Raw genomic sequence first — 19,660 nt, 5'->3', positions numbered from 1 at the left:
ATGAATCATAAATAGCTGAGTTGAAGTTGAACAGAAGATGGAAAGAGGGAGGAAAAAAACAGTCTTGCATTTATTGAAATTTGTTTACTTTGGACGATAATCTATTAACTAGTTTAACAAAGACAACTTTAAGGCTTGATCCTGCTGTCTTAGTTGGAAAAAAATTAAATTCCATCAGGATTGTGTCTCGGGCTTTTATAAGGAGACAGTTTAGCTAAGATTGTCTTTCTTTTAACTCACAGAGCAGTACATACAAAACTTTAACTGGTCTTCACCTTCCTGGAAGCAGAGGCAGCGCAATCTGAGGCTTAGAGCTGTCTTGTCATCACCGTCTTGTGTAATACTGGGCAATTTATGTAATCTCTTGGGGTAGGATACAATGAAATACATAGGTATTTAGAGAGAGCTTAGAAAGAACTGGATGCCCGCTGGGTCCCATAAAACCCCAACTTAGCTGCTGTGTAGCTCTCCAGATGTTTACATTTACAGTCCCTACCCAGAACTGTTTCTCTCTGAAGCCTGAGACTCTTATTTAGGCCTGTTTAAAATTCGGAAATCTGGGTGTCACAGTCAGAGGTGGAGTTAAGCTTTGTGGTCATATGGGCAGCCTCATACAACTTTGCTAGAGATTACTGCCCAGTCTTTCTCTTTTCCCTTTTTCCTTCATCAAGGACTGATGAGTGCAATGTGGATGCTCCGTGTCCAGTTTCAGCTTGAAATATTCATTTAAATTTTCACCAGTTTTCTCCTCAGCCAGTTCTTCTTTACCTGGTACAGCAGGAGATCTTTAGGTACAGCAGCAGATCTGGTCTGATCTGGGATGAAATATGCTGCTGGCTGCCATTTTTAAGGCTAAATGATGGAGCCCGTTGTTTATATAATATTGTAATAGAAGAGAGAGACCTGGGTTTAGCGCCCCCCTCAGCCTCCAAGGCTGAAAGATCCTAAGATAAATCTTCATTTCCCTTTGTCATGAGAATATCAGAGTCGCCACCTTCTTACTTAAGCTGAGTTGCACTGCAGAAATGAATGCAAAATGCAATGGGATGGAGCACAACTCTGGATTCCAGTGTTTTGGGCATCCCGGGATGTTTCTGGTACCTACTTCCCTGTCTGTTAATACTTCTAATCTAATGTTTTTATTTTTAATTCCTTGGAAGAGGCCCCAGAACTTCCACGCCTCCCAAGTGATGTCGGTTATGAGACTACAGAGTCATGCTCCATTTTATGCTCTTTCACTGTGTTATCATGAATTGTTCACTCCATAAAGCCAAAGCTCTCACAAGAGGAGTGAGGAATGTTTATACCCTTACGGCTAAGACAGATGTAGCTAGGAGCCACCATCTACTGGGCTAAGAAAAGAACTGAACCCATGCTTTCTTCTTGCAAAATCACTGCTGTAATCCAAATTTTTTAATATTGAATAGCAGATGCTGACATTCTTCTCACCTGAGGTAAACCTCCTGCTCTTTATGGTCCAAGAAAGACCATATGTTCCAGAGGGGGTGCTAGGCTGTATCACCCAGGTAGGTGAAGACAACTTCCTACATAGCTATTCATCAGGAGTTTAAATTGCAGAAGGAGAGGGATGCTCCCCTGTGCTTAGCATTCCTTGTTAGCCCATTTTCAACAGCCCTGAGCTCAGTGTCATAACTGTTTTGGGCCCTCTTCCTAGGTGTGCACACACTAGGTAGAAAGCCTGAGTACTTTAGACTGAATTCTGGATTTCAGTCTGAACCTAAATTAGGTGTTATTCCTAGTTTGTGACAGCTTTGTTCTTTTTTTTATCCCAGTCTCACAATTTTATATGGTGGGAATCTGTGAGTTTTTTCCAAGTAGGCTCACATTGCTGTAGTCATTCCTGTCTTGTTCACTTTAGGAGGATTAGATTTGTCTTGAACTCTCTTTTTGGACACTCCTCCCAAACATCTTCTGTTTTGATCTACTTCTTCCTCAGAAAACATTGTGCCTTTGCTTTGAGATCTGCAGTGGTTCCCACTTTTGTCCTGGGAGCAACTCCAAGCATTGGCCTCGTCTAATGGTCTGGGGAAATCTCGTCCCAATAATTGCCTCTCAGCTCATGTGATCTCTTGACTGTTGACATCGGCCAAGGAAGAGGACCTAATATCTCTGGCTTTAGTGGCAGGAAAGAGAGGTGCCTTTCTTTAAAAATTTTCAGTGAGAAGGCATTATGCTGGAAATCACTTCCCCCTCGTCCTCCCCCACGTGTGACCTGGATTAGAGTTCTCTGAAGAACGTAGAGAGTATCTGTACAGGACGTGTTGGAAACTTGAGGGAGGGATAGGAAAGTCTAAAGGGAAGTTAATAATGAATATCAGCTCACTCCTATATTTCTGGCAGTTATTTTTTACTAGCTGTGTGCTTGAAGCAAGAGCTAAGGGCATTAATACGTGAAATAAACAGTGCAGTAATTCTGTCTGTTACTTGTCAATCATTTGAAATTGCAGATGAAAGACATGACTGGTGCCAAAACGAGCACGCAATGCATATCTTGCCTATTCCTGCTATGGCAAGCATGAGATCACGTGAGCTGTTCCTTGCAGCCTCACACAGCCCCACTGAAACCAGTGGGAGCCAATAACTATGGGACTGTTCGCACGCAATGACCTGCAGGGTTTGGGCCACAAATTCTGATCTATGTGCAGTTACACACAGGTAACTTTGCACTGACAGGTAGTTTCTTTTCTTTTTATGGCCTTTGATGCAGAGAGAACAGTCTTCCTTATTTCATTTATGTGTTAAGTGCAAAGTTGCTCATTATCTTCTAGTGTTTGCATCCTGCAACCCACCTAATCAATAAAATAAACAATTAATTTATTTTTTGCCACTCTTTGTTTTTAAAGATTCCAAGCACTTGTGAGCATCTGGTCCAACAGCCCATTTTTTCCTTAATGTGCTTTCTACCACACTTGGTTCCAAAGTCCACTTGCTAGACAGAGTCAGCAAGTCACCTTTTTCCACTGCCATGTAACACTTAGAGCTTTCTAAAAGCCTTCAGAAATGACTGCATGGAAAATGAGTGCAGTCATTTTTTCCCTGATGTGATACATTTCTTTACATTTTGTGATATAACGCTTTTGACAAAACTTTTTTTTTCTTTCTCTATGGTTCTTTTACTATTTTATCTGAAATAATGTGTTAATTCTTTTCCCTCCAGCTTTTCCTCCTGCCTTTGAGTCATAGTGAGGTGCAGAAATGCTGTGCAATACTGACACCTGCCAATATCTGTCTAGAGAGCACTAAGAGTTTTGTCCTCTGAGTGTCCAAGAGCTGAGTGTCCTGCAGGGAGGAAAATCTGCTTCATTTAAGCCATAGTTGGAGAAGACAGGCAGAAAAGATGGTGGCTTTTGCCCTTTTCTCTTAAAAATACCTTTTTTTTTCAGCTGGGAAAAGAGTACAGAAATCCTCCAAAATAAAGAGAAATTTAGAGTCATCTAAGCAACACACATATGCACCCAATCATTTTAGTGATATATTACTTTGCCCAATCATTAACTTAAAATGCCATATAAGAATTCGTAATCCACAGTAAATCATTTGGTAAGAATGATTTAAATGTACTGCTGACTAATGTAAAACAGTCTAGTTTCCACACTCACTTGGCTGCCAAACATTGTTTAAGAAAAAGGGGGGGTTGTGATTCAAGTTAACATAACTTATAGCAGCTATAACTCTGCAGCATAATGGTGGTTTGCAGATTATTAGGTTTAATAGATAGGAAGAAGATGACATGTTAAGTACCATAAAGATTGCCAGGCCTCTTTTGTGCTTTAATTAGGATGTTTGCAACTCCATGTTTAACTTTTTTTTCAGAGCCTTCTTGGAAATGTCTTTATGACCATCTTGTTTGCAGTGATACTGGAGAAGTGAGAACATGACCTTGAAATGCTAGTTAGTTTACTGACAAAGCAGCAAAATAAAGAGGCTCTTTCTATGGTAGAGCCACAAGGTTGCTCTTCTTACCATGATGATGGCAGAATTAGTGTTCCAAAACAGTTAAGTCAAGCGCGCTCTGTGCTAAGGTATGGATGGAAACAAAAAGCAGTGATATGAGACACCTCGAGTGGATGTATTATTTAGGAGGGAGGCTGAGGCAAGCTAAGTGCCTTGGACTGAAAGAACAATGATGACGTTAAATGCAGTGAACAGTGGTATGTAGTGAGTTTGAGGAGTCACCTCTTTTCATTTAGAGTTTCTTTTGAAAGAAAGAAGAAAGCAAGGATATACAAATACCGATTTTAACATAGACATGCCTCACCATTTATGATCATATTCATGATCTTGTAACAGATGTACTACTTCTGTTGTCACAATCAAAATCCTTTAGAAAGTGATCCACTCTTGAAGTGATTGGCATGTTGCACGTTTTAGCTTTTCTTAAGCAAAAATTATTCATAGGGTCTTGTCACCTCCCACTAAGTGTACCCTCCATCAGCAGCACGGGCAGGAGGAGAGGTAGGCAAATCCACCCACGTCCACTCTGTAGCCACTGCAACGTCATGCAGCGCAGCTGAAAATCACCTTCAGCCTTCCTAGTAGTCCACCTGTAGTATCAAGGGTGAATTGTCCGAGGATTTCCTCAGCTTTGCAAGCAGCCCACGCTGCCTTCCATGCTGCCCCCGCCGGGCAGCTGCCAGCACCTACCAACTACCAGTGCCGGTACCAACTAGCTCTCCCCTCACTGGCACTTCTGTTAAAAAGCAGAGTACAGCAGAGGACACCCATCCTGTCTTTGTGGTGTTCACGTGTCAGGCCCGAACTGCTGGTGGATGTGAGTGCCAGTCCTGCTGGGTGGGGAAGCCAGGTGCATCTTCTCTCTGTTGGGCACTGCACAGCCACTTAGTCAAGTGCTGGGCAGTAAATGTCACCTGCAAAGCCCCTGCCTTGTGTACCTGTTACAGCGTGAACTTCTCCAGCAGTTCTGGTGCCGCTGCCTCTCTCTCTTCTACCCCCTGCAGGTAACGATGCAGCAGAGCTCTGATCCTGGCTAGGCTAAAACTGTCCAGTGACATCTGACAGCATCTGGATGGTAGGAAATTGGGCGTCATCTTTTCCACATGAAATGGGCATGCCAGCCCGCTCTGCAGCTGCAGAGCAGAGAGCCTGTCTTACGCCCTGGGCACCAGCTCAGCTCCCCCAAGGCGGTCTGGGTCAGTCCTGCGACTGCCTCCCACGCCTTCCCCCCAGCCCTTTTAAATCCTTTTTCTCAACCCCTCCTGGCTCCTGGCTCAAAATTAAGCTATCCATGTAGCATAGTTTCAAGGCTCCTCTGCTGGAAATTTTTGCTATTCTTTTCCAATGTTTCTTTTCGTCCTAGAGCTGAACCCGTTGTGGGCTCTAGCAGTGTCCCTGACTGCCGTCTGAGGGCCTCCTTCCACGCCCCCGTGCCACACCAGTACATGTGGCACCCATGACGCTCCCAGGTGCTTGGCCTGTCACCATGCTCTGCACTGCCATTGCTGAGGGAGAAAACCTAGCCAAACCAGCACTCTGGGCTACAGGTCTTCCTTGGCTACCTGAAAAAGTCTCATCTGCTTAGATTATAGCCTCATTAACATTGGGTCTATGACAAAATTGGTATGTAAGCGAGTTATATCTGCTCGCATGTGCACACCACTATTTTGTCTAAACAGCGACATCTCCTGACACCCGAGCTGCAGCTGTGTTAGTAGGTCACTACTTCAATAAAGTTGTTGTTGTTGCTACACACAGTCAATGGCCTCCCGAGGGCCACCCTTAACAAGAACCATGTATGCTCCTGCGTTTCATTCTGTGCCAAGCATGCTGTCAGCACTTAACAACTATTAATAATAACAGAAGGAATTACAAAGCTTCATGGGACAGAATAAAGTCTGCTTAAAGGCAGTTCTTTGAGTGCTGTCCTACTTTGGTTGTATTCATACTTCCAAACTGGGTCTATTTAAGACGATAAAGTTAGAATTACCAAAGTAATGTAATACTGAGTTTGAAGCTTTGCCAGACATTAACTACTAAGACTATTTCTATAAACATAGTGCATTTTCTGAAGGAACGTTCACTTCAGCTTTTAACTGTGATTTCCTGGGGAAAACAGTTGTTGCTGAAAATACAGCATACATTACTTCCCAGTTGTTTATAAAAGCAACAAAGATTTCTGTTTTGGACATTTCCTTGCAGTTATGTGATTAAAAACTGGATTTAAAACGTCTTCATATTATTCAGCTCCTCCAGTTAGTTGATGAAGTGCCAGGAAATACCTGATATGAAGATAATTGCTTTTCAGATGCATTGAGCCAATCTGGCATAACTGAGGGCAACTGCCATTACGTTAAATGGTTGAGTCCAGGAAACCATTGCGGAGTAGTTCATGTAATGAACATACTAGAAGTTTTTATGGAAGCCTTAGAAATGTATCCATGTATGAAACATGGAAGGCAATGAGTAATTTTCCACTTTGGAAACAGACTGATTTCTTTCAGTTTACTGTGCCGGGTTAGGCAAAATTATTCATGCTGTTGAGAGATAAGAGAGCCGGGTAACATAAAATTATGTTGTTGAGTGTCATTAAATTAGGATTGGTTGGCTCTTTGATAAATGGAAGATGGGAAATTTTTATGCTAGATACAAATTTTGAGGCATTATTATTATGCAAGGGATATAACTCCTATTATACCTATTCATTGTTTCTCAAAGTCTAAATTCCTTTAAGCATTCAGTTATAATAACATTGATGTCTGAAAAATGCCAATTGGATAAATTTTGTCTAATATGCTTATTCTTGTTTACCACTCTTCAGCTGCTTAATACAGAAGTGAGTTAATGGGTTAAGACAAGATTTGTGTATTTTATGCATGCCCGTGTGTGCCTATCAACTATACACACTCACACACCCCAAGATACTCTAAATGAGCACATCACAAATCACACACTCCATTTTCTGTCTTCATTGCCCATAGCGCAAATGCATCTTCTCTAATATAAGTCTCAGTGCAGCAGAGAAGCATATGCACAGCTTGCACCAAGGATCCTCTTAATGTCACTACGCCTTCGACAGCAAAGTCTTCAGGACTAGACTATTTCTTTTATACTTTCCAAGTTCATTTTCATACACTGTTGAAACGAAAGTAAAAAATAATAGCCAAGCAAGAATGGTTAGAGTCAGGTCTGTTTGCTAGATGTACAAAAGCACATGATAAATCTGGCAACGATAAAAAAATTTGTTAGTTGTTTTATGGGGTCCAAGAAAATTTCTGATTTATATTGCTCTGTGGCAGTTTAATGCTGTTGCCTGTTATGAAAAATTGAAGGACCTAATACTCCTAACACCAATGTAAGCAACTGAGCGCCAGATAAAATGAGCCTGAATTCATTAAGTTACACCTGCACCAACAGTACTCAGGCTGATACTCATTTTGAGCTGATGATACTAGAAGTGAAATATTATCCAATAAGATCACAAGCCTGGCTCTGATTAGGAAGGCATGTTTATTCACATTAAGGTTTCATTATTTGTTTGGAATCAGGGACAGAGTTTTGCAGCTCATTTGGATTTTTTACTTAACAGATGGAGGAGAGCTTGTTTTTTGTGAAAATAAGGGAAAGGTAACATAAAATACTTGAACACGTAATGTAAAACCAAAATATCTTAGTAATGCTACCCTGCGGGTCACCACCTCCTGTTCTGTATGGCTAAGTAAACATTAAACATTAGCACATTTGCTGCTTAATTTGGATTTACTGTCAATATTAAGTGCAACATACAGAGCACGGCCTAAGAAAGTGGAGGCATTTATAACAGGTTAACAGGTAGCACAATGAGAAAAAGGATTTCTTTTCTTTCCCAAGTTTTTACCTGCTTCTCTCTTTTTTCCCACGTTGGGTCTTATTTTCTCTTCTTGGCTTTCTCTTATCTTCCAGTCGAAGTAGGGACATACCCTCACTAATTTTAATGTGGAGCTTGAACAGTCTACGAAAGGGATTGTGCATTTGCCTACCACAGCAGGAGCCCTGCAAATCTTCTCTACTTAGATGGTCTCAGTGCTGCGCTCTCTCATCAGTTGCTGCATTTGGTTTGGTTCCCACTGACACAGACTTATGGTAGGTGACTTTAAGCAAGTCACTTTACTCCGTATGTGTATTGGAGTTTGTTTGTATGTATGCTTGTGTGTTCTCGTGCTCTGCACATCTGTCTGCTGTTTTTCTCTTAGTATAATAGAACTGATTCAGAAATGGAGTTCTCGGGGGAAATCTCAGATGTGTTTATTTGGAAGAGTTAAAGAAATCATTTTTAATCAAAATTTTGTTTAGAAAAACGGTCACTTACATCATTTCATGGGCGATGGAGAGATCTGCACATTTTTTTCCCTTCCTATCACTGATTTATTATGCTTGTTCATTTTTTCCCACCGTTCTTCCTCATTTCAAGATCGTAAGAATACAAGCCATCGTCCACTGGCATTCCCTTTATGCCCTGTTTCTCCATTTACTAATTTTTCTGCACACTTATGCCTTTGCCCTGTGGCTTTCTTGAAGCTGGGTGGAATTTGATGTTGCTGCAGCTAAGGGAAGGATTTGCAAACGGGATTTACACTGCAGCTTCCTCCTTTGGTTCTTTTCTAGCACCAAGCACATCCTAAAATGGATAGGGTTTAAAGGCTGAAAAAATAAAATTACACAGGAAGCTTTAGACATTTCATAGCACTGCCTTTATTCATTCTAGCGAGCACTCCGGTCACGAGCCTTTACAGATTTGCTATATACTGTGTTTGCACAAATAGAGACCACATTCAAGGATTTTAAAATACCAGAGTAAAGTCCATACTTGGTGTGACTGGGCTGTAATGATAGACTATGTGCATGTTTGCACAGCTTTTACAGATAAAACTGTACTCATTCTGTCCGTGAAAAAAGCCATCTGGTCAAGAACAAGCCCCATGCAAAGGTGCTCTGTGCCCCCTGTGGCCTACCCCGAGTCTACTGTCTTCCTGAGGAGAGCGGTCCACATGCAGCCAGCTTGGAGGGCAGGAGGAGCAAGGACCCATGTGTCTGCAACAGAGCACAAAGGCATACAAGTCTCTATAATAGAGCAGAGTGCTGGTACTTCACAAAAGGCTCAAGAAACGTCTGAGCCTCTGATTTGCACAGCAAAATCTGGGGAAGGGGAATATGTAAGCCTTATTTGAGCAAATATGGTAAAAATAATCTTCTTTTTCCCCTAATGCTTTGTCAGGATTAGTAAAACCACACTGTTCATAGATTACACATGTACAAATTTGGAGCTGTGACTTTACTAGCTATATGACTTCTCTATTTATAATAATGTGTTTGTCCTTGTCAGTCCCTTTCCATGGAAGATGTTGCAGGGAACTGCTGTTTTGCGGCAAAAATCCTATTACACCTTTACCATTCTGCAGAGATAAATTTCTGCCAAAGTCTTAATGGCTTGGGTTATATCTCCTCACCCTTAGGATGGCATAAGCAAAGAGAGGACAACTGATTATTTAAATAATATGTTCTGAAGAAGATAACAAGGCAGTTACCATGATGCTTGTGTTGTGGCACCTGCTGTTTTGCTAATATTTTGCTTACTATCTACATAAATATGAAGTGTTAACATGTTCAATGACGAAAAATAAATGCTGATAAATCAAAATGAGGAAGAGGTGCAAACAGTAGCCTTCTCCAGCAGATAGCCATTGCCAGGTCTCAGAGTGGTGCAGTGCAGTGTGAACTGAATAGCCCTGGGCATCCATTTGCCCGCCTGCACTGGCCTAGTGCTGCAACTCAAGGCTGGGGCAGAGGGGAAGAAAGAAGGGAAAGCCAGAAAAACAGGGAGCAGGGGGATCTATGTGTCATTAGGTATGTCTGTGGGAATGAAGACCCCATCCTGTAATGGTTTTCTCTATGTGCACTTCTAAGTCCCAGCATCCTGCCTGTTTTCTGGTCCAAAACCGTGCAGCTGGCCAAAGGGAAGGGAGAGACTGCCCGAAAAGGCTTGGCCACAGCGAGCCTGGGTAGGTGTCCAGGGACACAGGCTGCAGGAGTACATACATATTTGATGTGGGAGGACAAAGTGCACTCAGCCTGGTCAATGTTGCCCTGAAAGCTGGTGTGGCTGGTTGCTGGCTGGGCTTGGATCGCACAGCAATGCTCATCCAGCTCATCAGGATGGGCATCATGTGTCCTCGCTGTCCCTGGCAGTTAGCAGGCAGGAAAGGGAAGGGTGAGGGACCTTCTGGTGTGATGCATTGCCTGGTGGCTCTCTGCGTGGGGGAGTGCCAGCCCTCACCGCCCGGCGGTGCCCGATGCCCAGGGCTGCCCTCGCTCCCCCCCGGCATGCAGTGTGGGACAAGGTACACACCTGAGCTGTATACCCCTGCGGGGTATGTGTTTGTGACCGGGGGAGCTCCTGCCTGGGGTGTCTCATGTGTGGGGGGGTCCTGCGCCACCTCCTGGGGCACGGGCTGCCCAAGGCCCCCCGCGCTGGGCTTCCCTGGGAGATGGAGAGCCCGCACAAGCCAGGCCACCCCCAGCCCCTCAGCTGGGCTGCATAGCCCCACACCAAAGTGAGGGAGAGGGGGCAGAGGAAAGGGAAAAACAAGAAAGACACTCTGCGCAGCAGATACCATTAGCATTGAAGTTACTGTCAGTTTTTAATTTCATTTGAGTTTTACGGTTGAGTTTAAAATGCACAGCTATTTCTTTTTTGGCAGTCACCTGCTCTGACTGCGTTTTTCTTTAATATTTAAAATATTAAAGAACTTTAATATCTAAAATATTAGCTATGTTTTGAGGCTGACAAAGCCCTGTGTTTACCTTAAAGCTCTTGATACTTACTATCCACTAAATTGTAAGAATACACAAAGCTGCAGCTAAGCAAAATATGAAAATACCGGGCAATCCAGCCAAGGCTATTACATTAGCGTGCCATGTTCCCTAAGTAGCATGCACAGATTTTTACATATAGATTGATGATTCACTTGCAAAAACAAACAAAAAAATCCACTATCTTTTAAATGAGTCTGATACAATATAAACGAAACAGAAGCGCAATAATTTCATCCTAGGATTTTTAAAAGATAGGCAGCAGCTACTCTGCTACAGCATGTCCCATGGTATTTGCTAAATGGCATGTGCAGTTGCAATCAATTGCTCATTACACTTGCCACGCACTGCACAGATGCAAGCAAACATGGCATTACTGATTGCCCTTGACCCTGGGCAACGCTAGTATAGGAGGGCATTTGCTGACTGTTCACATGAACTAAAGAGCCATTTTTGTCTGCTCCCTGTGGAAATACTTGCTCATCAATTTGCAGATGTTGTTCAGGAAGCCACAGCTCTGCTGCATCTCAAAGTTAGATTTCAAGTAGTTTGCGAGGTGGTGATGCCCCGTCCTGAGACCTTTCAAAGGCATCAGTTTCTTGAGAGTAACGGCAATGCCCGTCCGTCCTGGGAGAGGCTCTCTCAGGAGCTGGCGCTGAGCAGCTGAGGCAGTCCTCTTCCGCCGGTGCCCGTGGGTCTGCCTCACCGTACGGGACCCCCGCAGCTGCTGCAAGTCACCTCATGCCAGCAGGGCAATGGATGTTTCTAAATCAGCGTTTTAGCGTGGATCCGGCACTGTTGAAGATAACCACCCTACAGTCCCTACTTACCCTGTATTGCACAGGTGGTTTTGAAGCACGTGAGCTGAATAATTTTGACTGGATGAAACTAAACCAGAAGATACACTCCAGGAGCACAACAGGGCACTGCAGTTGGTACTAGGCATTCAGTCCACAGGGCTAAGTCTGACATAGACCTGTTCAACGCACTGGGAACGTGGACACTGGCCCCCCCTCCCTCCAACTGTTATCTCGCGTTGCAGGTCCCCTCGCACTGAAGAGCACTACTGGGCTAAGGCGGACACAGCCAGCGTGGGCCCCCGGGCTTTGCTGTACGCTCCTCCTGGGAGCGCCGGTGCGCACAGAGCGGCAGCAGTGACCCGCAGCACATCCTGCTGCCGCCTATTCGCTCTGACAGCTGCAGTGCAGCCAATAACGATACTTGCGTTTTACGCGGATTATTCTTGTATACAAACAGCAGCCCCCCCCCGCCCCCCCCAAACCGGTCGTTAGCCCTGCGCGCCCCGCCCCGCCAGCGCGGCCGTTACGGCGCGGCGGCCGCCGCCGCCCCTCCCCCACCGCGGGGCGGGGGCGCTTCCCGCCGCAGCGGCGCCCTCTGCTGGCGGCGCCCGGCTGAGGCGGCGGGGCCGCTCGGCAGCCCGGCGCGGAGGTACCGCGGCAGGGCCGGGGCTGGGGCGGCGGCGGAGGCAGCGGGGCGAGGCGGCGGCGGGTCGGGCCCCGCTCCGCCTCAGCGTGGCGCCGCGCGAAGTGGCGGCCCAGCGGCGGGGCGGCCGGGGAAACGGCTCGTCAGCGTGTGGCTGAGGCCGCCGCGCGGCTGCCGCGCCCCGCAGGGACCTGCCGAGCCGTTACAGCGCTGCGCGCCGTGTGCCTGGAGCACCCCCCGCCCCCCGCCGCCGCCCCGGGAGCGGAACCGGCCCTACTCACTGGTTGGTTATTTTTCTCAGACCTCAATTTTCTAACTCCTGATTCAGTTTAAAAATAACGCTTTTAGGAATGCAGCAAGGCGCCAGGCTGTTTCACCTCCTTTTGGGCACCTGTTTGTAGAGGCTTTCCGCCTTTGCGTGCGTGCACATGCACGGGGGCCTCGCTGGAAGAAAGGCGGGTAGCCGGCGAAGCGGGGGCTTGGCGAGGAAGTCCGAAGGAAACCTTGCCCCGGTTGTTCCCGCGGCTCCTCGCAGCCGCAGCAGCACTGCTGCGGGCAGTAACCACCGGTTTTGCCTGTTAAGAAATGAGCACCCTGCAGCTGCGTTCGGCACACGGCATTTCGCGGTTTGAAACAGCTCCCAGAGCGCAGAATTTTTGCCGTAATAAACAGCCACTGCTCAGCTTTGAATCGATAGGCACGTCCCCACCAAACCTCACAGGTTAACCAGCTGATGGTCAAAATCTTATAAATGGGGTCACTTAAGGCATCATCCCAACAGCCCATGCAAAGATACGTGGTTGAAGAATCACATAAAATGGCTGGAATCACACTACGGCTGAAGTGTAAGGGGCATTTCAATGAAATAAAGCATAGTTTTGCAGGTTAGCAATAGCACCGGCAGTCCAGGAGAAGGAAAATTTGTTTAAATAGTTTATAAAAGCTGTAGTTTAAATGGCAAGTAAAGTTGAGCAAAATCTGAAAGATAATTTTCCAGATGCTCTGAGGATTTAAATCAGTATAATCAATGGAGCTGTGCCAGTTTACCTGGGTTGAAGAGCTGCCTAAATATGTTTATTCTTTCATACATCGTAGGACAAATAAGCGGTCAGAGCGCTCAGAGTTGAATTAATGTGACAGTTACATCACTGAGAATACGGTAATAAAAGCAAAAAAAAAAAAAGCTAATGGAAGAAATGTGTTAAAATGGAAAAAAGATGAAAGTGAAAGGAGGAAGGAAGAGGAGAAAGAAAAGCTTTCATAGACTATTGCCATATTCTTAAAAAACAGCAATCAGAATGGCAAAGAAATGTCATCAGACTGGAACTTTTCAAATAATTCAAATACAGCACTAAAGCACTCCTATAGAATGGGGACAGATTTCATCTGATGGGTCAAGACTATTTTAATATGTAATTATTTAAATTTATTTATTCAACTTTCTCTCTAAAAAGAAACTCAAGGCTCTTTCAATGAACTTAATATCTACAAAAGTAAACTTGAAAACCCATATACAATCTCAAGTGCAACTTTCTGGATTTCTCACATTTACCCTGACAACATGACTTGACATCATAAAAATAAAGCCATGATTACTCCATGAAACATACCTTTCCATGTATTTGCAAAAAAAGCAGCAAAAAAAGTCTCTGGTTTGTGACTGAAGGCATTTTCTTGTTGCAGGGGAGGGAGGTTGGATAAAAATTTTGATCCCACATTTGGCTTCATCAAGCCTAACCTCTCTTCCTGCAGCACTCGTCAGCAAGCTGTGTACTAAGTGCAGGGATCTGTCCACGTGGAGCTAACTGAGGATTTGGGACCTTCCAGTTTCCTGCTGCAGAGGATGAGTTCACCTCTGTGTAAAGTCTGGAAGAGGAGCAAGTGATTCGATAAGAGCACCTTGCATTTCTTTTTAGACCTGCTGTTCTCTTACTTAATCCTGTGGAAATTAGGCTGAACACAAGAGTACCTGCCTTTTCCAAGCTACACATGCTTCCCACTAACAGCAGGCCTATTGATGCTGAATTCTTCATGCCCTATATTTCTCTAGTGAGAAAACCTTGCACTTGGTTAATAGTCACTGTCTGGTAGATGCTGCTACAGTTGCTAGTCCCGCTTTGAGTCAGCTTAAATGCTCTGTCCCAAATATGACCTCTATTGGTGTCATTTCTAGCACTGGAGAGCGCAGCACTTACTCTAGCAGCTTGCTGTCTCTTGTGCCCCTCCAAAAAAGCTTAATTTCTTGGCGTCTTCTAAATAAGCAGGACAGGGAGGTCAGTGTGCATCTGGAGCTTCACGCAACTGGTGCACAGCCTGAATGCATCTCTCCCTCCAGAGCTATGTATCCTGATCGCTAGTGAGGCTGCGTGGGCACTTAGTGCGTTCCAGCTGTGCAGCCAGGTGCATCCTGTATTCATCTGCCTGCTCAGCACCTGGCTCCTCCAGCCCAAAGCACCTGAGCATTCACAGGCTGCATCTGGGTGCACTGGGCTCTGTGGCATGTTAGCTCCTGGGGGCCTCTCTGGATGCGGTTTGTTTCTGAGTGCAGGAAGTCCTCACAGACTAATGACAACTGGCTGGAACTGAAACAGTTGTGTTGGCAAATTGACAGTTCACACATTCAGAAATTGATTGCTGCCTTCGACTGTGCTATTCAAAGCCAGGAGACTGGCCTGAGTGCACACCAGCAGCACAGCTCTCTTGCTTGGACTGTGACCATTGCCCTCTAGCAGCATTTGGTGCGTTGCCTGCCCAACCAGGCATGGGCTGAGAGTGGCTCTGGGCTTGAGCCCTTCAAGGGAGATTGGCGGGAAATACCTGTGGGGCTCCTGCACAGAGTAAGTACTGACTTGTGCAGCTGTGTCAGGGCACTTCTAAGCATACTCAGAAGCTGAACTTTAGGCATGCGTGGAAGTAAAAAATAAAAATGAAAAGACTCATGGTATATTTATTGTCTTGGGGTTTAGAACCCCTTGAGCCAGGCTTTTCAGGACCACTGCTCTGGATTGCAAGGTTTTAGAGCTGATCATACTGATCTTGAAAGCAGAACTTGAGCATAGAAGTTCACTGAAGGATGCAGTTACCTGGATGCTCTAGGAGGACCTACAGCCCTGAGTTGTGTGCCTAGGCCCCACGTGCAGAAAAGAAGGGACCTCAGGAGGGCTTGCACCACAGCTCTCCCTCTGCAGTGAGGCTGCAGCAGACAGGAGCTGCGACTGTTAAAGCCCTCAAGACTGGTAGGACCACAGTCCTCTGTCAAGGCTTCAGGAAGGTGCCATTTTCACTTGGGGCTATTAATTATAAGGAATCTTGATGGGAAACAGGGGGATGAGGATGCCTGCTGACTGGGTCCTGCAGGTAAACCAAGCAGAGGAAGTCTAATCTATGGACTGGGTTTACTCGCGAGCGAGTAGGCTAAGGAATTAGACAGGATTAAGATATTATAGGCACTTTGGTATATCAAACCTTTGGGCATTTCTGAAGTTTCCCACGCAATTAAGAGGCAAAATAGCTCAGGAATAAATCAAGTGGTTTCTAATGATGCGGAAACTGCAGAAGCAGTCATGACCTTCTGCAAAGCCCTTGTACATTCACAGCTCACACTGATTTCAATAGGTCTGATATTCAGGCTCCTTGCTTAGGAACCCTAATATGGATTTTGGTCCCTGAGTATAATAGCTTTGCTGCATAGCAAAGGGCTAGTGAATTCTGAGGGAGAAAAAGAAGTGATTGGTTAAATGCAAGAAGGAGTTGGTTAAATTTCTTCAGTGATACTGAACTCCGTATCAGGATGAAGCTCTTGTTCACACTTGCTTAGCATGCAAGTATTTAGAAGAAAGATACTTGGGAATTGAAAAGCTGGCATCTCTTAGAAGTGCAGTCCATTGTCCATGCTTATTTTATACTTTTCATGAAGACAGTGGGTATATTTCCTCATAACGGGGAGGTGATAGGTCATGGCAGGCATAGTCTTCTAGCAATTCTTCTGGCTCATCAGAACTGTCGTCTGACCTGCAAATAGAAAGAGGAGCTGGAGCAAAAAGAGAACAAACACAAAGCATACCAGTAACCTCACTGCTGTGTCCTGTCACCCTTGTCCAGCCAAAGCACTTCTTGACTTCAGTGAGAGTTTTGCTTGAGAAAATGTTACAAGATGAAGTTTTACTGCAATCCAACCATTTGCTGTATTATTCTTTGTATAAAGTATAATCATGTCAAGATGTGACCTGCATTTGCATACTGCCTGTGTGTCACCCATGGTGCTGAGGACAGTGAGTTAGCCAGCAATTTTTCAAATACACTTTGATACAGGAACTAAATGAATTATATTCTAGGAAGGATGTAAATAAAAATAACTATATAAAATTATTTTATATCTGAATAAAGTAGTTTCACACTGCTCTGTAATATCAGTGATCTGTATATACTTCAAAAGTAAGAACAAAATAAAGGCTGGAAGGTTGCTGCAGTGGCAGAGGAGAGTGCATAATTAGCAGGGAGAACATCTGGTACTGAACTGATCTGTTGTTGTCACAAAAACACTGTTTGTACACCGGCTCTTGTACTGTGATTCTGTTTGGGTGGAATCTTCTATCCATACATATAACCTTCTGGTCAACAGTCATCAAAAGGTAGTAAGATAAGATAAGCATAAAAAAAATCCACAGAGAGGAGCTTATGTAGTAATATCTTTGAAAATAACAAGAGATTTAGTACATTGAAAATTGAGTGGGATTTATAAGTGAATTTAATCTGGATGAAAATGCTTGCCAGGAAAAGTGTGCCTCCATAGTTTTTACTCTAGAAATACTACTAACAAAGCAAAAAAAAAAGTCTGAAGAAGGATAACAAAGAAGGATAACACCCTGCAGTAGCATGTTTCCTTTGAAATCATACTTGGCACTTAAAAATATTCAGAATTTTGTGTCCAAGTATACTAAGGCATTGCAGAAGACTTACCTCTGAGTCCTTGTGTCCTCTGGGGGGTAAGTAGCATAGTCCTCGTCCTCAGTAAAAGCTGGGTTATCGAGAGAGTAAGCAGGGCAGAACTGAGGAGAGTCTGGGGTAGGAATTGGTGTGGCACCAGAGGAACCAGCACCACAGCAGCTGAGCACAGGGTGAAAGTAGGCTGGGTTCACAGCAATGCCTTCCTGAGCTGGGTATGGTGGAGGAATATACTGTACCACTGTAGCACCATGGAAAGTTATAGGCTGGTTAATTCCGGTGAAAACAAAGGACTGTCCACTTGCCATCTGGTCGATGTCTGATGCATTTTCGTCTCTTTCTTTACAGGATTTGCATGTAAGCATGTGGAATTTACAAACAGCAATCAGAATAAAAGTCACCCCAACAGAAAGCAGAATAGGCCCTAGTAACTGAGTCCATTCCAGGTGAGTAATGCCGTCGTACTTTATCCATCCCATTACGGTGAATGTGATCCCTACCAGCCCCAAAAACACACCTGAAAAGAGCAAAGTGGCACCAGCTTTATCACCATCTGACACCAGGACATCAGATCTGTTAGGCTGATAAGGAGCGACAGAAAATACATTCAGGGAGAAATCTTCTACACTGTTGTTCTGCTCCATTACTGAATGTAGCGTCTCTTCTGCCTCAACAGAAAGAGTGTTTGTAAGGCACTCTGCTGAGCATATAAAGTCGAAGGTTCAGGTTAATTATACAAGAACTTTGTGCAGTGTGGTTAACAGAGTCCATCATGTGAAAGAATAAACTTTGCTTAGAGGAATAAAGGTCTGGGAAGTGAGGCTTGAAGTGATCACTTAAGACTTCTTGAATTACCACCAATGCTTCCGAAATGGCTTCACCCTTTCATGGTTACTTGTCCCTTTGTTTATCCTCTTCTTTAATTTGGCACCCGCTGATACTTCCTCACTGTGCCCATGCCAGATGGGAAAGAAAGGAAGCTGCAGACACCACAGCTTTTCCTGGGCCCTCTGCCAGCTGACGCATCCAACATATGGACAGCATACATTTAGTCAATAGCACTGCGATGACTCAGTCACTCACTTTCCTTGGGCAACCACTCTGACCGCCCAGATCTGCAGGAAAATACATGACCATCGTGGTGAGCGCTTTGGTGTTCTGAAGTGTGACATTTATAGCCACGTCTGGCCCTGTATTGCAGCTCTTTCTGCAGTCCAGAACTTCTGCGGTTGAAAAATATCAGAGTAAGCTTTCTGATATTTTGCCAGTAAGGGTTAGTGGGTGAATGGGAGAGTAAGCAGAAACAAGGTGGTGAGTGCTGAACAGCCTGACAGGTTACAGGAGAAAAGTTATTTCAGGCAAGCCAAAGCTTTTCAGCTGTATGAAGGTAGCATAATTACTCTGCAATTTCCCCGTAACTGTGGACATTTTTTGCTGTGGGATCTCCACCCTTTCCTTAGAGTTTAGACTAAACAATGGCTGCATTCCCTGAATGGTGTACAGTTGCAGGAATGAGCAAGTGTATCCTGCAGTGTTAAACCTGGTAAGTAAGGGGTCTCATCCTATAAGGTAAGTTCTGTGTTCATAAGTACCCAGAATATTTCTTTTTTATCACAATGAATTGTTCTGTTGAAATTTCCTTCTGACAAAAATGTATGGCTAATAGATTCCCCATATTCCCTTAATTCCCGGGACTTCATGTTTGAAACCTGCACTGCAATAATGGCAGGATTAATACAGTATCCTGGCAACAGCTAGTTTGTAGTCTACACATACCCAAGCTGTTTGCAGAAGAGTATTTATTCCTATAGGTCTCCTTCTTCTCCTACTGAAATAAATACCACAGACTTCAGTGGGATCAAGCCCTAAGCCAGGATACACTAGGATTGCTTATCCATATCTCATAAACAGTTTCAGAATAAAGTAATTGCTGTCAGAGTGTTCTGATAGAATGTCTTTGTGTAAATCCTTAAGGAGCAAGAATCTTCAACTACTCAATCTGTTTTGATTAGCATAGCAGGGGAGTACAAGCAACATACAGATTATTCCTCAGGTGGAAGGATGTATAATGCTATTTCCTGCTACTAATAGCTCTGTGGAAGCAAGTTTATCCTGAGATTTCAAAAGTAAAAATAGCCCCAGATCTAGAAAACACACCTTTTTTTCAGACTGCTTCTTCAAAATTAGTGAAGGTGCCTTTAGTCTACTGTGCATGCTTATCGCGCAGTGTGATAAGAGTTCAGTTCTGAAGTTGCCTGCTTACAGAATTCAATGTATTCAGAATTGATGCTGAATGTCAGTGCAGATGTATCTTTCTGTTCTCATTTGTCAGCAGATGGACCTTGAGGAATATTAGTGCTGGACTACTTAAAAAAAAATCTGGGAAGTTGCTGAAGACAGTATTATGGCTGTTCCTAAAATTCTTCTGTTACTGAGGGTGCCAACATAT

At 44.3% G+C, this 19,660-nt stretch overlaps 1 protein-coding gene across 1 annotated transcript; it reads right to left on the bottom strand.

The window, feature by feature from the left end:
* Positions 1-13,312: 13,312 nt before the first annotated feature.
* On the bottom strand, positions 13,313-18,427 carry LOC138064243 (transmembrane protein 174-like). The gene is made up of 2 exons (XM_068925939.1): positions 17,227-18,427; positions 13,313-16,278 (listed from the first exon to the last, which is right to left on the bottom strand). Exons 1-2 carry the CDS (start codon positions 17,853-17,855, stop codon positions 16,176-16,178), a joined length of 732 nt encoding a protein of 243 aa, XP_068782040.1. The 5' UTR covers positions 17,856-18,427; the 3' UTR covers positions 13,313-16,175.
* Positions 18,428-19,660: the final 1,233 nt, after the last annotated feature.

This window comes from Struthio camelus, chromosome W, assembly GCF_040807025.1.
Source record: "Struthio camelus isolate bStrCam1 chromosome W, bStrCam1.hap1, whole genome shotgun sequence".
Taxonomy (NCBI): Eukaryota; Metazoa; Chordata; class Aves; order Struthioniformes; family Struthionidae; genus Struthio; species Struthio camelus.
The sequence above is the reverse complement of the archived record's forward strand: the minus strand, read 5'-3'. Positions and strand labels throughout refer to the sequence as shown.

Coding starts and splice junctions, on each gene's coding strand:
- LOC138064243 (XM_068925939.1), bottom strand. CDS start 17,855: ATGGAGCAGAACAACAGTGTAGAAGATTTCTCCCTGAATGTATTTTCT. Junction 16,279..17,226: donor GAGGACACAAGGACTCAGAG/GTAAGTCTTCTG, acceptor TTCTATTTGCAG/GTCAGACGACAGTTCTGATG.